Source organism: Bison bison, unplaced genomic scaffold (assembly GCF_000754665.1).
Source record: "Bison bison bison isolate TAMUID 2011002044 unplaced genomic scaffold, Bison_UMD1.0 scf7180017864473, whole genome shotgun sequence".
Lineage (NCBI taxonomy): Eukaryota > Metazoa > Chordata > Mammalia > Artiodactyla > Bovidae > Bison > Bison bison.
Window position 1 is genome coordinate 3,549,149 of NW_011495034.1, and position 14,282 is coordinate 3,563,430.

The 14,282-nt window shown below is 41.6% G+C and overlaps 1 protein-coding gene across 1 annotated transcript in view; it reads left to right on the forward strand.

Annotated features, from left to right (window-relative positions):
* SOGA3 (SOGA family member 3) overlaps positions 1 to 14,282 on the forward strand; it is a 45,676-nt gene that overhangs the window by 25,109 nt on the left and 6,285 nt on the right. Inside the window, 1 exon segment of the mRNA XM_010861948.1 lies at positions 10,982 to 11,053. Coding sequence (XP_010860250.1) covers positions 10,982 to 11,053 — 72 coding nt within the window.

Below are 14,282 nucleotides of genomic sequence, written 5' to 3' on the forward strand. Positions count from 1 at the left end.
TGCATATTGACTTAATTAGGGCATCTTGCAAGATTTCTTTTCTTGCCTTGCCTGAGAAGACTATAGAAACAAAAGGACAAAAACCTGGATCCAGGGAAGCACTGTAAAGATATATATATCATTTCTTTAAAAAGAAGAATAAAAACTAAGTTCAAATAGAAGTATTTCAAAAATATGCTGAGCCAGACCCTGCATTAAGCTTGACTGTTAGGATGAACTTTATTAGCATTTAACTTGTATCACACCTTTGGTGCTAATTAAACACCTTCTTTTATGAAAAGAAGCATCTTAAGTATCTGCATTTTAAAACTGGAAGGTGAGCTTTTATGATAACTTATCTAAAGCTCAGTTTTATTTAAAAAATATTTTATGGAATCAAAATACTGACACAAGTAGGGGCAAGGTAAGAACAAAGAAAGTATATTGAGTTTTATTTTTTCCTATGTTTTTTGACCCTCCCTTCAACTTTTTTTTCCTGGCTTCTTACATATGTCTTTTGCTTTTCTGGGGTTTGAGTAAAGGATTTGTTTTTTTAAACTTAACTGAATCATTTTTCAATTTCAATGGTGAAAAACGTTTGGTAAATGAAATAGATTTTTATATGCAACAAACTATCACAAAACTTAGTGGCATTAAACAACCGTCATTTATTTGCCCAATTATTTTGCTCTCTATATAGATTATTCTGGTCTCAGTTGGGTCTCCAAACATATTAGTGGTCATCTGCCAGTTAGTTGGAGAAGGCAATGGCAACCCACTCCAGTACCCTTGCCTGGAAAATCCCATGGACAGAGGGGCCTGGTAGGCTGCAGTCCATGGGGTCGCTAGGAGTCGGATATGACTGAGTGACTTCACTTTTCACTTTCATGCATTGGAGAAGGAAATGGCAACCCACTCCAGTGTTCTTGCCTGGAGAATCCCAGGGACAGGGGAGTCTGATGGGCTGCCGTCTATGGGGTCGCACAGAGTCGGGCACGACTGAAGTGACTTAGCAGCAGCAGCAGCGGCCAGTTAGTTGGGAGGTTCTGCTTCTGGGAGTTGGCTGGATATTGACTAGGACCATGGAAAATAACTGGGCCACGTGACTCTTTCCATCTAGCACATTATCCCAGACTGTCATATGGGACAGCATGAGACCAACAGAAAATGAGCAGAAATGAGCAAGATCTCTTGAGGGTAGTTAGAATTAGCTTGTCATCTTTTCTACCACATTTTACTCCTACCATATTTTATTGGTCAAAGCAGGTCACAAGGCCAACCTGGTTCGAACAGGTACAGGAAAAGACTCTGCCTCTTAATGGGGGCACATTGCAAATGGGCTGTCTACTGGGAGGGGAGAAATACAGTCAGCTTTGTAAACGTTTTTACTGTGGAAAGCCTTCATCACTAATGAAGTCTTAGATCTGATGTATAAGAGACACTGGTTGGAGCCCAAAGTTAGGTTCCTTTATGAACATCATTTCCAGGTTGTTTTGTAAAACCCTGGTGAATTATATTACATGGAAACCAACTTAGTTCACATCAGAATTACCACATTGCTGTTTCCCTAAGGCTAGGGCAAGTGAAAGAGTCAGGAGAGTCATTAACTTGGTTCCTTGCATGACTGAGGGCAAAGGTCATTTAAGAAAGCAATTTGGGGACTTCCCTGGTTGTCCAGGGGTTAAGACTCCATCCTTCCACACTTCAGGGGCATGCAGATTGGATCCCTGGTCTGGAACAAAGATCCTGCAGGGCATGCCACATGGCCAAAAAAAAAAAAAAAGAATTGACTTTGGGGAAGAGTGTCAAGACTCTGGGGACTTCCAGGGCCAGGGATAGAAGAGAAATTGTTGAAAAGGTACTGGTAAGTAGAAGCCATAAAGGCAGATAGGCCATTAAAGAGTGTTGGGACCAAATAATCTTTACAAAATGATTTTGAGACCTAGAATTTTAATTTATCACTCTGGAAAAATGAATTGATAAAAAAGAAATTTTTTTTAGAAGTAATAGAACAGAACAAAGGTGTTTCATATGTCCCATTTTAAATACTTTTCAGCTCCTACATACTTTTGCTCTTCAGTCTTTTGTTGAAAAAGTAGAGACATTTTGTTTTTCTAAGCTTTGTTGTTTTTCTTTTTTTATTATTTACTTTTTGGCTGTGCTGGGTCTTCGGTGCTGCTTGGGCTTTTCTCTAGCTGCAGCGTGTGGGCTTCTCACTGTGGCGGCTTCTCCTGTTGTGGAGCATGGGCTCTAGGGCTTCAATATTTGGGGCATGTGGGCTGAATAGTTGAGATTCCTGGGCTCTAGTGCACAGGCTCAATAGTTGTGGCATGCGGGCTTAGTTGCTCCGAACATATGGGATCTTCCTGGACCAGGAATCAAACCCATGTCTCCTAGATTGATAGCTTCTTTATCACTGAGTGAGCAGGGAAGCCCTACTAAGCTTTAAATGGAATTTTTTAAGTGGACTTTTATTTATTATTTTGTTTTAACCTACCAACTTCTTGGTAGTGTGCGTGCATGCTCAGCATCTAAGTTGTGTCTGACTCTTTGTGACCCCATGGTCTGTAGCCCTCCAGGCTCCTCTGTCCATGGGATCTCCCAAGTAAGAATACTGGAGTGGGTAGCCATTCCCTTCTCCAGGGGATCTTCCTGACCCAGGGACTGAACCCAAGTCTCCTCCGTTACAGGTGGCTTCTTTACCGCTGAGCCACCAGGGAAGCCCCAGAAAGCTTAGGACCCTGCCTCATTTGTTTAGGGGAGAGAGCGGAGGATGTGGTCTTGGGCAAGATCTCTGGGTACGCTCACCTGCCTCTCCTCTGCCAGGTGTCAAGGATGCAATCCAAGGGAGGGAGGAGGACTTCTCGTGACCCGAGCCACACCTGCTTCCCTCCAAACTGTGTTGCTGTGACAAAATACCACAGGCTGGTTAGCTTGGTTAGCTTATAAAAAGCAGAAATTTATTTCTCACAGTCTGGGGTGCTGGAAGTCCAAGATCAGGGTGGCAGCATGGCCGAGTGAGAACCCTCTTCCAGGACACAAACCAGTATACTCACATGACTGAAGAGGCTCGAGAGCTCTGTGGGGTCTCTTTTCTGTCTGCATTTGTCTTTGTGCATGCTCAGTCACATCCAGCCCTTTTGCAACCCCATGGACTGCAGCCCACCAGGCTCCTCTGTCCATGGAATTCTCCAGGCAAGAACACTGGAGTTGGTTGCCCTTTCCTTCTCCAGGGGATCTTCCCAACCCAGGGATCGAACCCAGGTCTCTTGCATCTCCTGCATTGGCAGGCGGATTCTTTACCACTAAACTACCTGGGAAGCCCGAAGTCTTTTTAATAAGGGCACTCTTGAAGGCTCCACCTTCGTGATCTGGGCACCTCCCAAAGGCCCCATCTCCTGTCACCACCATCTTAGGCTTTAGGATTTCAAGATAGGAATTTTGAGGAGACACAAACATTCAGACTGTAGCAGAGCCGGACTTCCTGCCTTTCAGTTTTCCTTAGATTTTAGTCAGAAATCCTCGTGCCTCACTTCCAATGTTGCCCTGAAGTCACAAGCATTTACAGGATAACTGTGAGAACCAATGGGTGTATATGTCACTTCTGCCGACTCCTATGTTGAAAATAGGAAAATACATTGCTCCTGTGTAATCTCTGTAGACCAGTGCCCCAAACCCCATGCAGCTGCAGCCATGGTGTAATAGCATGCAGAAGGATATGGCCAGAAATAATATAACTCTGTACTTTAATTCTTTTGGAGTAGCAGTGGGATGTAATGTATTTGTTCAGAGCAAGAGTTGTGAGCTGGATAATGTACATCCTGGCTCTAACACAAGCTGAGAGGTTTATCTCTTGTTTGCTTCAGATGATGGTGGCAAATTCCTAAGACTGGTAAGATTAAGTGAGTGGGAACATATCAAGTATTTGTAGAAGTATGTGGCATACATTTAGTGCTCCATAAATCCAATATTGGGTTTCCCTTGTAGCTCAGATGGTAAAGAATCTGCCTGTAATGCAAAAGACCTGGGTTTAATCCCTGGGACAGGAAGATCCCCTAGAGAAGGGAATGACAACCCACTCTGGTATTCCTGCCAGGAAAATTCCATGGACAGAGGAGCCTGGGCAGCTGTCCCAGAGGTGGGCGGCAGTCCATGGGGTCGCAAAGAGTAGGACACCACTGAGTAACTAACACACAAACAAATCCTATATTAATACACTTATGGTTTCCTTCTTAATTTAATTGCTATGCAAATAGGCCTCTCTTTAATTTTATTAAAAAACACAGGAGATTTTTATACATATAACATGTATAAAGATAGAATTTTAGGCAGGTTCTTCTCTGTTGTTTAATATCCTAAAAGCACAAAGATGCCACATATTAAGAAATGACCCAAATTTTAATCGCTGAAGGAAGTCAGTCTCGAAACATTTTAGAACACAAGTCCAAATTATATAATTGCTATGCAAACAATTTGGGGTAAAACTCTCTAATTCTTGGCCTTGACATGGATAAAAAGAATGCAAAGAATTATGATGTGGAGAAGACATGATTTCAGTATATTTCTCTAGAGAGTCACCTGAAGTGCCTTCTATGAGAACCAATATGAGATTTAGCTCTAGCTTCCCAAACTGGTCCCCTTATAGAGGTTCCTAGATTTAGTACATGAAGATGGGACAGGATGATGGGGAGCGGAGGGAGGTGACAAATGTTATCCTCATAGGAAAGAGGCTGTTTAGACTTCACTTACTTCTCCAGCTTTCTCTACCCAAGTGAATCTCTTGTCTTTGTTTCACTGGAGTCAGAAAGTTAATAAAAATGTACTGGAATATGAAAAGATGGTCAAATATTTATTGAAAATTTAAATGTGTTACTTAAAGGTATGTGTGGCCCTAGATGTGCCTTAAAGGCAATATATTTTTATTCAGGGGGAAACCTTTACTCAGAATTCTATTTGAGTTTGACATCCCACTTGAGTGATATTTAAATAAAAGTAAAATAGAAAATGCCTCTTAGGAAAAGATGGCCTAGTTTCAGCATTTCTCCTATATTAATTCAGAGGGCTCATTTTAACATTGCCCACAGGATAAAGTGTAAATTTCTTACCTCCACATGCTGACCTCAATCCCTGAAGCATTATACCTCAACTCTACAGTGTCTCTACCTCCATCACTTCTTTTCATAAGTCAGCAAATCTATAAAGCACATTTATTTCTCCACGTCTTTGCCCTTGTTGCTTACTTGGTTTTATTTCTGTTGAAATGTCATGTATCCTTCAAATATCAGCCCTCTTGGGTGATTTTCTCTGATTTCCGCAGATCCGGAGTCATAGGGAATTCCCTGGCAGTCCAGTGGCCAAGGCTTTGTGCTTTTACCCCCGGCGGCCTATGTTCAATCCCTGGCTGGGAACTAAGATCCTAAAGCTGAGCTATGCTTAGTTGCTCAGTTGTGTCTGACGTTTTGCAACCCCATGGACTGTAGCCTGCCAGGCTCCTCTGTCTATTGGATTCTCCAGGCAAGAATATTGGAGTGGGTTGCCATGCCTTCCTCCAGGGGATCTTCCCAACCCAGGGATTGAACCCAGGTCTCCCACATTGCAGGTGGATTCTTTACCATCTGAGCCACCAGGGAAGCTGTACAAGCTGAGGGACACAGCCAAAAACAGGAAAAAAAAAGAGAATCATAGCTGTTTTTTTCCTCTCTCCATCTTTTATTTGTTCTTCATTAATAAATAGAGTTAATTCTGTCTACTGATTTAGTTAATCATCTGCATTCTTTTTACCATCATAAATAGTTAGCCCTTTGGTGGGAGAGTGAAATATTTCCCAATCCTATTTGTATAACCATATAGTACCATAGAAAGTGAAGAGGAACTCAAAAGCCTCTTGATGAAAGTGAAAGAGGAGAGTGAAAAAGTTGGCTTAAAGCTCAACATTCAGAAAATGAAGATCATGGCATCTGGTCCCAGCACTTCTTGGGAAATAGATGGGGAAACAGTGGAAACAGTGTCAGACTTTATTTTTCTGGGCTCCCAAATCACTGCAGATGGTGACTGCAGCCATGAAATTAAAAGACGCTTACTCCTTGGAAGGAAAGTTATGACCAACCTAGATAGCATATTCAAAAGCAGAGACATTACTTTCCCAACAAAGGTTCATCTAGTCAAGGCTATGGTTTTTCCTGTGGTCATGTATGGATGTGAGAGCTGGACTGTGAAGAAGGCTGAGCACTGAAGAATTGATGCTTTTGAACTGTGGTGTTGGAGAACACTCTTGAGAGTCCCTTGGACTGCAAGGAGATGCAACCAGTCCATTCTGAAGGAGATCAGCCCCGGGATTTCTTTGGAAGGAATGATGCTAAAGCTGAAACTCCAGTACTTTGGCCACCTCATGCGAAGAGTTGACTCATTGGAAAAGACTCTGATGCTGGGAGGGATTGGGGGCAGGAGGAGAAGGGGACGACAGAGGATGAGATGGCTGGATGGCATCACTGACTCGATGGACGTGAGTCTGAGTGAACTCCGGGAGTTGGTGATGGACAGGGAGGCCTGGCGTGCTACGATTCATGGGGTCGCAGAGAGTCGGACACGACTGAGCGACTGATCTGATCTGATAGTACCATATACATGCTGTGCCAGCATGCACATTCGCTTAGTTGTGTCCAGCTCTTTGCGACCCCATGGACTATAGCCTGCCAGGCTCTTCTATCCATGGAATATTCCAGGCAAGAATACTGGAGTGGGTTGCCATTTCCTTCTCCAGTATATTAGGTTAGAGGTCAACAAATATTATATCTATGTAGTGAATAAAAAACAAAGCCCCCCCCCTCCCCCCACCAAAAGTTCTCAGAACTAGAGCATGCTTTCCCTCATTTCCCTTTAATGTCATCCCTTTACTTCATGGTCATTTGGACTGCTTCCTTTGTGTCTTTGTATTTCTTCTATGACAGTCTGATTATGGACACTCCTTTAAAACATTAATAACTTGATTTAACAATTAAATTCAATTAACCTAATAATGTAATCTAATCATTAATTAATTATTCTAATTTACTAATGAAATGTAATAAATTAATAATTAGACTTCTTAATTGTCCTAATTGACATCAAGACAATAGTTTGACCTTCCTGAAATAAAATCGAGGCTTTATTCAATGTCCTTCAAGATCTGATAGTAAATCCCATGTCACCCTCTCCTCACACTTTGTTACAGAATCCCAAATATCTTTGTCCCAGCAATGGTCTTTCTACATGGAATGCTTTGTTCTTTCCTCTCCTCTCCATCTTTGGCTGTGTTGCTGCTGCTGCTAAGTCGCTTCAGTCGTGTCCGACTCTGTGCGAGCCCATTCTCCAGGCAAGAACACTGGAGTGGGTTGCCATTTCCTTCTCCAATGCATGAAAGTGAAAAGTGAAAGTGAAGTCGCTCAGTCGTGCCTGACTCCTAGCGACCCCAAGGACTGCAGCCTACCAGGCTCCTCTGTCCATGGGATTTTCCAGGCAAGAGTACTGGAGTGGGGTGCCATGCTGTATTACTCCTCATCTACCAGAGTCAAGATAAGATTCTACTTCTTTCTGGAAATCATCTCTAGCTCCCCATTCCATCTCCAGCCCTAGGCTGGATCAAGCCTTTCTTCTTTGTGGTCTAGTAAATAATAAAGATCAGAATCAAGCTTGCTGGAATCAAGATTTCTGGGAGAAACATCAACAACCTTGGATAATGTAGAGGATACCACTCTTATGGCAGAAAGTGAAAAGGAACTAAAGAGCCTCTTGATGAGAGTGAAAGAGGAGAGTGAAAAAGCTGTCTTAAAACTCAACATTCAGAAAACTAAGATCATGGCATCTGGTCCCATCACTTCATGATGAATAGAAGGGGAAAAAGTGGAAGCAGTGACAGATTTTATTTTCTTGGGCTCCAAAATCACCATGGATGGTGATCATAGCCATGAGATTAAAAGATGCTTGCTCCTTGGAAGGAAAGCTATGATAAAACCAGACAGCATATTAAAAAAGCAAAGACATCACTTTGCCAACAAAGGTCCATATAGTCAAACCTATGGTTTTTCTAGTAGTCATGTATGGAGGTGAGAGTTAGACCATAAAAAAGGCTGAGCACCAAAGAATTGATGCTTTTGAATTATAGTACTGGAGAAGACTCTTCAGAGTCCCCTGGGCTGCAAGGAGGTCAAACCAGTCAATTCCAAAGGAAATCATCCCTGAATATTCACTGGAAGGACTGATCCTGAAGCTGAAGCTCCAATACCTTGGCTACCTGATGCGAAGAGCTGATTCATTGGAAAAGGCCCTGATGCTAGGAAAGACTGAAGCAAAAGGAGAAGGGGGCAACAGATGATGAGATGGTTAGATAGCATCACCAACTCATTGGACATGAGTTTGAGCAAACTCCAGGAGTTAGTGAAGGACAGGGAAGCCGGGGGTGCTGCAGTTCATGGAGTCACAAAGAGTTGGACATGACCTGGTGACTGAACAACAACAGCAACAAAAGATCAGAAAGACTTGGGTCAAGGCCTGATTTTGCTACTTACCAAGCAGTGACTTTAGACTAGTGTTTCTCAAACTTTATCATGCATCAGAATCACCTGGAGAGCTGGCTAAACCATGGCTCACTGGTCCCCATCTCTTGACTTTCTGATTCAGTAGTTCTGGGATGGGTCCTGAGAATTTACACAAATAACAAGTTTCCAAGTGACACTGATGATGTTACTGTGGGGACCATACTTGGAGAACCACTGCTTTAAATAATCTAATTAACCTCTCTCAGCTTTATTTTTACCATCTATGTTTGTGCTAAGATGCTTCAGTCATACAACGATTCTGGGTTGCACGACTCTGCAACCCTATGAACCATAGCCTGCCAGGCTCCTCTGTCCAGGGATTCTCCAAGCAAGAATACTGGAGTGGGTTGCTCTCCAGGGGATCTTCTCAACCCAGGGACTGAACCCATATCTCATAGTCTCCTGCATTGGCAGGCAAGTTCTTTACCACTAGTGCCACCTGGGAAGCCCCTTATCATTTACAAAGTAAACTTAAAAAAATTGTGTTTGATATGAATAGTACTCAATGCCAGTTAATATTGCTTCTACATTATCATTGCTTTCACCACACTATTAAATTGCAGACTGAACAGACCATTTGTTAAGTAAATCAGGAAAATCATAATGAGCAGAAACTGTGTTAGTGTTATTATCGTACTGCTTCCCTGGTGGCTCAGAGGTTAAGCGTCTGCCTCCAGTGTGGGAGACCTGGTTTTGATCCCTGGGTCGGGAAGATCCCCTGGAGAAGGAAATGGTAACCCACTCAACTATTCTTGCCTGGAGAATCCCATGGACAGAGAAGCCTGGTAGTCGCAAAGAGTCGGACATGACTGAGCGACTTCACTTTCACTTTCATGAAGTACATTAGCAAGCACTAGATAAACATATAATGGAATAAATTCAAAGTAAGAGCATTCCATAAATATTTAATAAAATGAACTTAGGCATGTCTTCATAGATAGCCCCTGTACAGATGGTTCCACGAGTCCCTAGTGATGGCTTACTGTATTCCTGGTTTTCTTGAGACAGTTTTTGCTGCTTCATTCCTAAATCACTTTTGGTTATGGTGAATCAGTCCCCACAGCTTCTAAGAAAATTATACAAGCAACATGGAGAATTTCTGTAAAAGAGAAATAAATAACCACGTAGACTATTCATTTGGCTCTGTAGTTACCATTTTATACTGAATGAAAGCAGTTGCAACCTGAACATATGCCTGTGTTTAACACTGGAAATGGGTTAGAAATTAGCATGTGAGGAATTTAATTTGCAGTTCTTGGCAAATTCATGAAGCCTGTTCTTTTGAGAAACCGAGCCTGCCTTTACTGTCAGCCTGTACCGCCATCCTCCTTTTTGACCTCAGAATCTCATATTTCACATTCACTCATTAGTTCAGCAAATATTTCGTTTCAACATCTGCTCTGTGGCAACCATTATTCTCATGGTGGAGATGCCACACTGAGACAAAGTCCTTTCTTTACAGAACCTAAAGCATGGCATTTGCCAACTTGCACTAAATTGTTTGCATTTGTATCTCTGTCTTCCTCGCCAGGTTGTGAACTTACTGGTGGTCGGTACATTATATGTTTGATCCTTGTGTGTCCAGCTCAATATTTGGTACATGATAGATTTTCATACATATGGATTCTTACTCATACAGAATGACTTTACTGGTGGTGAGAAATGGAACCGAGCACCAGAGATCAAACACTGCTGGTCTCAGAGGATTTGGCACTCAATGTGTATTTTTTTTGACCTGCAAAGTGTTGTTTGTTTGAATTTCAGTTAAGTAAAACGTGGAAGATTTTACATAACTATCCAAATCTCCAGCTTCTTTTGAAAAAGCCTACATTTCTAATTCCTTCTCATCATCCTGCTCCTTTAGAAAAAGCATGATGCCTCCATTTCACTGTAACCCCTACCACTCCCAACTGTATTACACGTGTGTAAGTGTGTACATGGACATGTGTATCATATTTGTTTACATGAGTGAGTGATTAGGAAAGAGCAAGATTCTTCAAATTCTATATAAATCCACTGAGAGTTGGTCTTGATAATCTTATAACAACCTTAAGTCCAACCAGAAATAATACTTTCTTCTTTTTTTTTTCTTCCATGATGTAGAATGATAACAAGGATTTGCTTTCATTTGCAATATAAGTATATTAAGTTATTGATCTAAATTTCCTCCAAGTTGCTTTTCTGCATTGTTACAGTAGTTTTCCTCTATTTCTCAGTTCAACATGATAATTGCCAGCTATCCTTCTATTGTGATATATACTCCCATCCAAAGTAAGATATATATGGTTTGGATTTTTTCCCTCTCTTACGATTATTGAACTTTTTATTTGGCTTTTTTTTTTTTAATCATAGGAGATTAGAACTCTTAAAACTAAAATTGAATTTAAATTGTAGTTTATCAAACTAAACCTATTCATGCTTTGTTTCAGCTATCTTTAAAGAGAAGAGGAAGCAAAGATTTGCCAAAATCTGAAAAAAAGGCTCAGCAGACTCCCACAGAGGTATGTGGAAATAAAATTTCAACTAGTACATCAAACACCTCTAAATGTACATAATGATAAGCTACATCTATATGTAGACATATAGGGCTTCTCTGGGCTTCCCTGTACCAGGGCTTCCCTGGTAGCTCAGATGGTAAAGCTTCTGCCTGCAATGCAGAAGACCTGGGTTCGAACCCTGGGTTGGGAAGATCTTCTGGAGAAGGAAATGGCAACCCACTCCAGTACTCTTGCCTGGAAAATTCCATGGACGGAAGAGCCTGGTAGGCTACAGTACATGGGGTCATGACAAGTCGGACACGACTGAGCGACTTCACTTCATATGTAGACATATTAACGAGACATACTTGTGTAAAACAGAATTACATTATGTGTATCCATTGTGTAGCTATAAATGCAGGAGGCAATATAAAACATTCAGTATCTTTGCTTAAAAAACTACCACTAACATTCCTGTTACTATTGCTTCTGTATTGTAATCACATAGCAAAATGTCTTTAGTCCTTTATGCGTTGCTGCATTTAAGAACTGTACCCATGGTGCTAATCTTGTTCACCCATAATTAATAAGGACATTAGAATAGCTGTTCCTATAGTATCAGGAGAGGAGAAAGAAAGGAATGCTGTAGGAAAGATGGCAGAGGGAAAAGAGAGACTCATGATGGTTTTGGAGAGTCCCAGAATGAAGTAATTCTCTCTACCATGATTGGGGGAGCCAAGAAAAGAAATGAAAGAATAAAAATAAAACTTAAAACATGTCCTCAACATGGGCATGTTAAGAACCTAGAACAGCTACAGTAAAGACTAGCTTTATGGTGAGCAGAGGTGCTGGTGGATGTAATAAAGGAGATTTTAAAACAGAAGACGAGATATTTAGGGTCAGCTATGACATTGCTATGCTATGCTAAGTCACTTCAGTCGTGTCTGACTCTGTGTGACCCCATAGACGGCAGCCCGCCAGGCTCCCCCGTCCCTGGGATTCTCCAGGCAAGAACACTGGAGTGGGTTGCCATTTCCTTCTCCAATGCATGAAAGTGAAAAGTGAAAGTGAAGTTGCTCAGTCGTGTTCGACTCTTAGTGACCCCATGGACTGCAGTCTACCAGGCTCCTCCATCCACGGGATTTTCCAGGCAAGAGTACTGGAGTGGGGTGCCATTGCCTTCTCCGAGCTATGACATTATGGCTCGCTAAAATTACTTGGCTAAATATTTATTCTTTAAGGTGTAAACTGGGATCTATAATACTATAGCATATGTATTTTTTTTTTCATTCTTACAAGGTATTTTCTCATTTGGTAATAATTTTAACTAAAGCAATGTTTAAATATTCAAATTTGAAAAAGTTGATCTCATTCTTTTTTAAAAGCATAACATAGTAATTGTTAAGTTTCCTGTTCTCTCTCTGCCCTCTCTGTTCATTTTCCCCTTGGTACTGACATGAACATTTATAGGCCTCAGCAGTTCTAGAATCCCAAGTCTTCTACCAAAGTCGTCTCCCTTTTGTAACTGTCTTGTGCATGCATGCTAAGTTGCTTAAGTCGTGTCCAGCTCTTTGCAAACCCATGGACTATAGCCAATAAGCTGCTCTGTCTATGGGATTTCCCTGGCAGGAATACTTGAGTAGGTAGCCATTCCCTTCTCCAGGGGATCTTTCCCACCCAGGGATCAAACCCAGGTCTCCTGCATTGCAGGTGGATTCTTTACAATCTGTACCTGTCTCATCCTCCCTTAATAAGTTCATATATGCTCTGTCACCACAACTCTCTAACTCTGTCTTGCCATAATTTTATCCATCAATTTTCTTCCCCAACCTCATTTAGGGAGAAGGTGCTTTATACTCCTTGCTTTAAAGTCTTAAGTCAGCTTAACCAACAGTTTATTTTTTTTAACTTCAGTTCAGTTCGGTTCAGTTCAGTTTTAACTTATGTTTGTCCTATTCTTATACTTCCCGTGTTAAAGTTTATTTATTCTTTTCACCCATATTCTCTAATCCAGGAATCCTTAAGTGCTTGTTCCTGGTACTGTGGACCCCCACTCCATGTGCATGTAGGCACTTTTCTCCAAAAGACACATGCAGCTTTCATTAGCTTTTCAGTGGGACCTGGGGCCTGCATTGCAGGCAGGTTCTTTACCCTCTGAGCCACCAGGGAAGCCCCCATACTGTAGCCAGGGACCATCTTATTCAGCTTGTGCTCATCAGTGTCTAATGTCTGGCACTCTGGAGTAGGATCAATACACACTTTTGAATACTTCCATGTACCCCTTTTCTAGATGAGCCATATGAAATTGCCAACATACTGTTGATTCTGACCTACACAAATGGCTATTTCATACGGTTCAACCTGCTACTATTGGATAGCTTTGTATTTCATTTTGTTCACTTTCTTTTACGTATTCCCCACATATTCCTCCAGCGGCACAGTGACTTTATATACTGAGAAATGGTCTTGCAGAGCAGTTAAAAACAGTAACTTTAGGACTGGGTTGCCTACATGGAAATCTCTGCCATATACCAGCTACATGACCTTAGACAAGTTACTTATTCTTTCTATGCCTGTGTTTCCTCATCCTTAAAATGGGGTCATAATAGAGAGTTGTTGCACAGATTAAATGAGTTGTTGTTGTTGTTCAGTCACTCAGTTGTGTCTGACTCTTTGCGACCCCATGGATTATGCAGCACACCAGGCTTCCCTGTCCTTCGTTATCTCTCAGAGTTTGCTCAAACTCGTGTCCATTGAGTTAGTGATGCCATCCAACCATCTCATCCTCTGTCGTCCCCTTCTCCTCATGCCCTCAGCCTTTCCCAGCATCAAGGTCTTTTCCAATTAGTTAATTTATTAGAGTGCAGTTTAGCTCTAGAAATGGCTAAGTTAAAGTTAAGCTCAGCTCTCTTCTTTGGGCCCTCATCATCTTAATGTTCCCCTTCCTCTTATGGTTATATCTTCTTAAGAGTGAGTCTTTACCATACACACACAAAAAAGATAACTTGCTTTGCATCTCAAAGCATTGTAATGTTTCTTGACTGCCATTAGTTGTGAAAAATAGGAGCAAACATTTCTGATCAGTTACATTTCAACCAGGCACTTTCCATACAATCTCTGATTTACTGATTCACATTTACGTATGGGATTTCCCTGCCCAGTTCCAAATGGTGCCTACAATACTTGGGTTACAGGATGAGGATACAAGGTACCTTGACATACAGGATTCTGACATACAGGATGCAAGGCACAT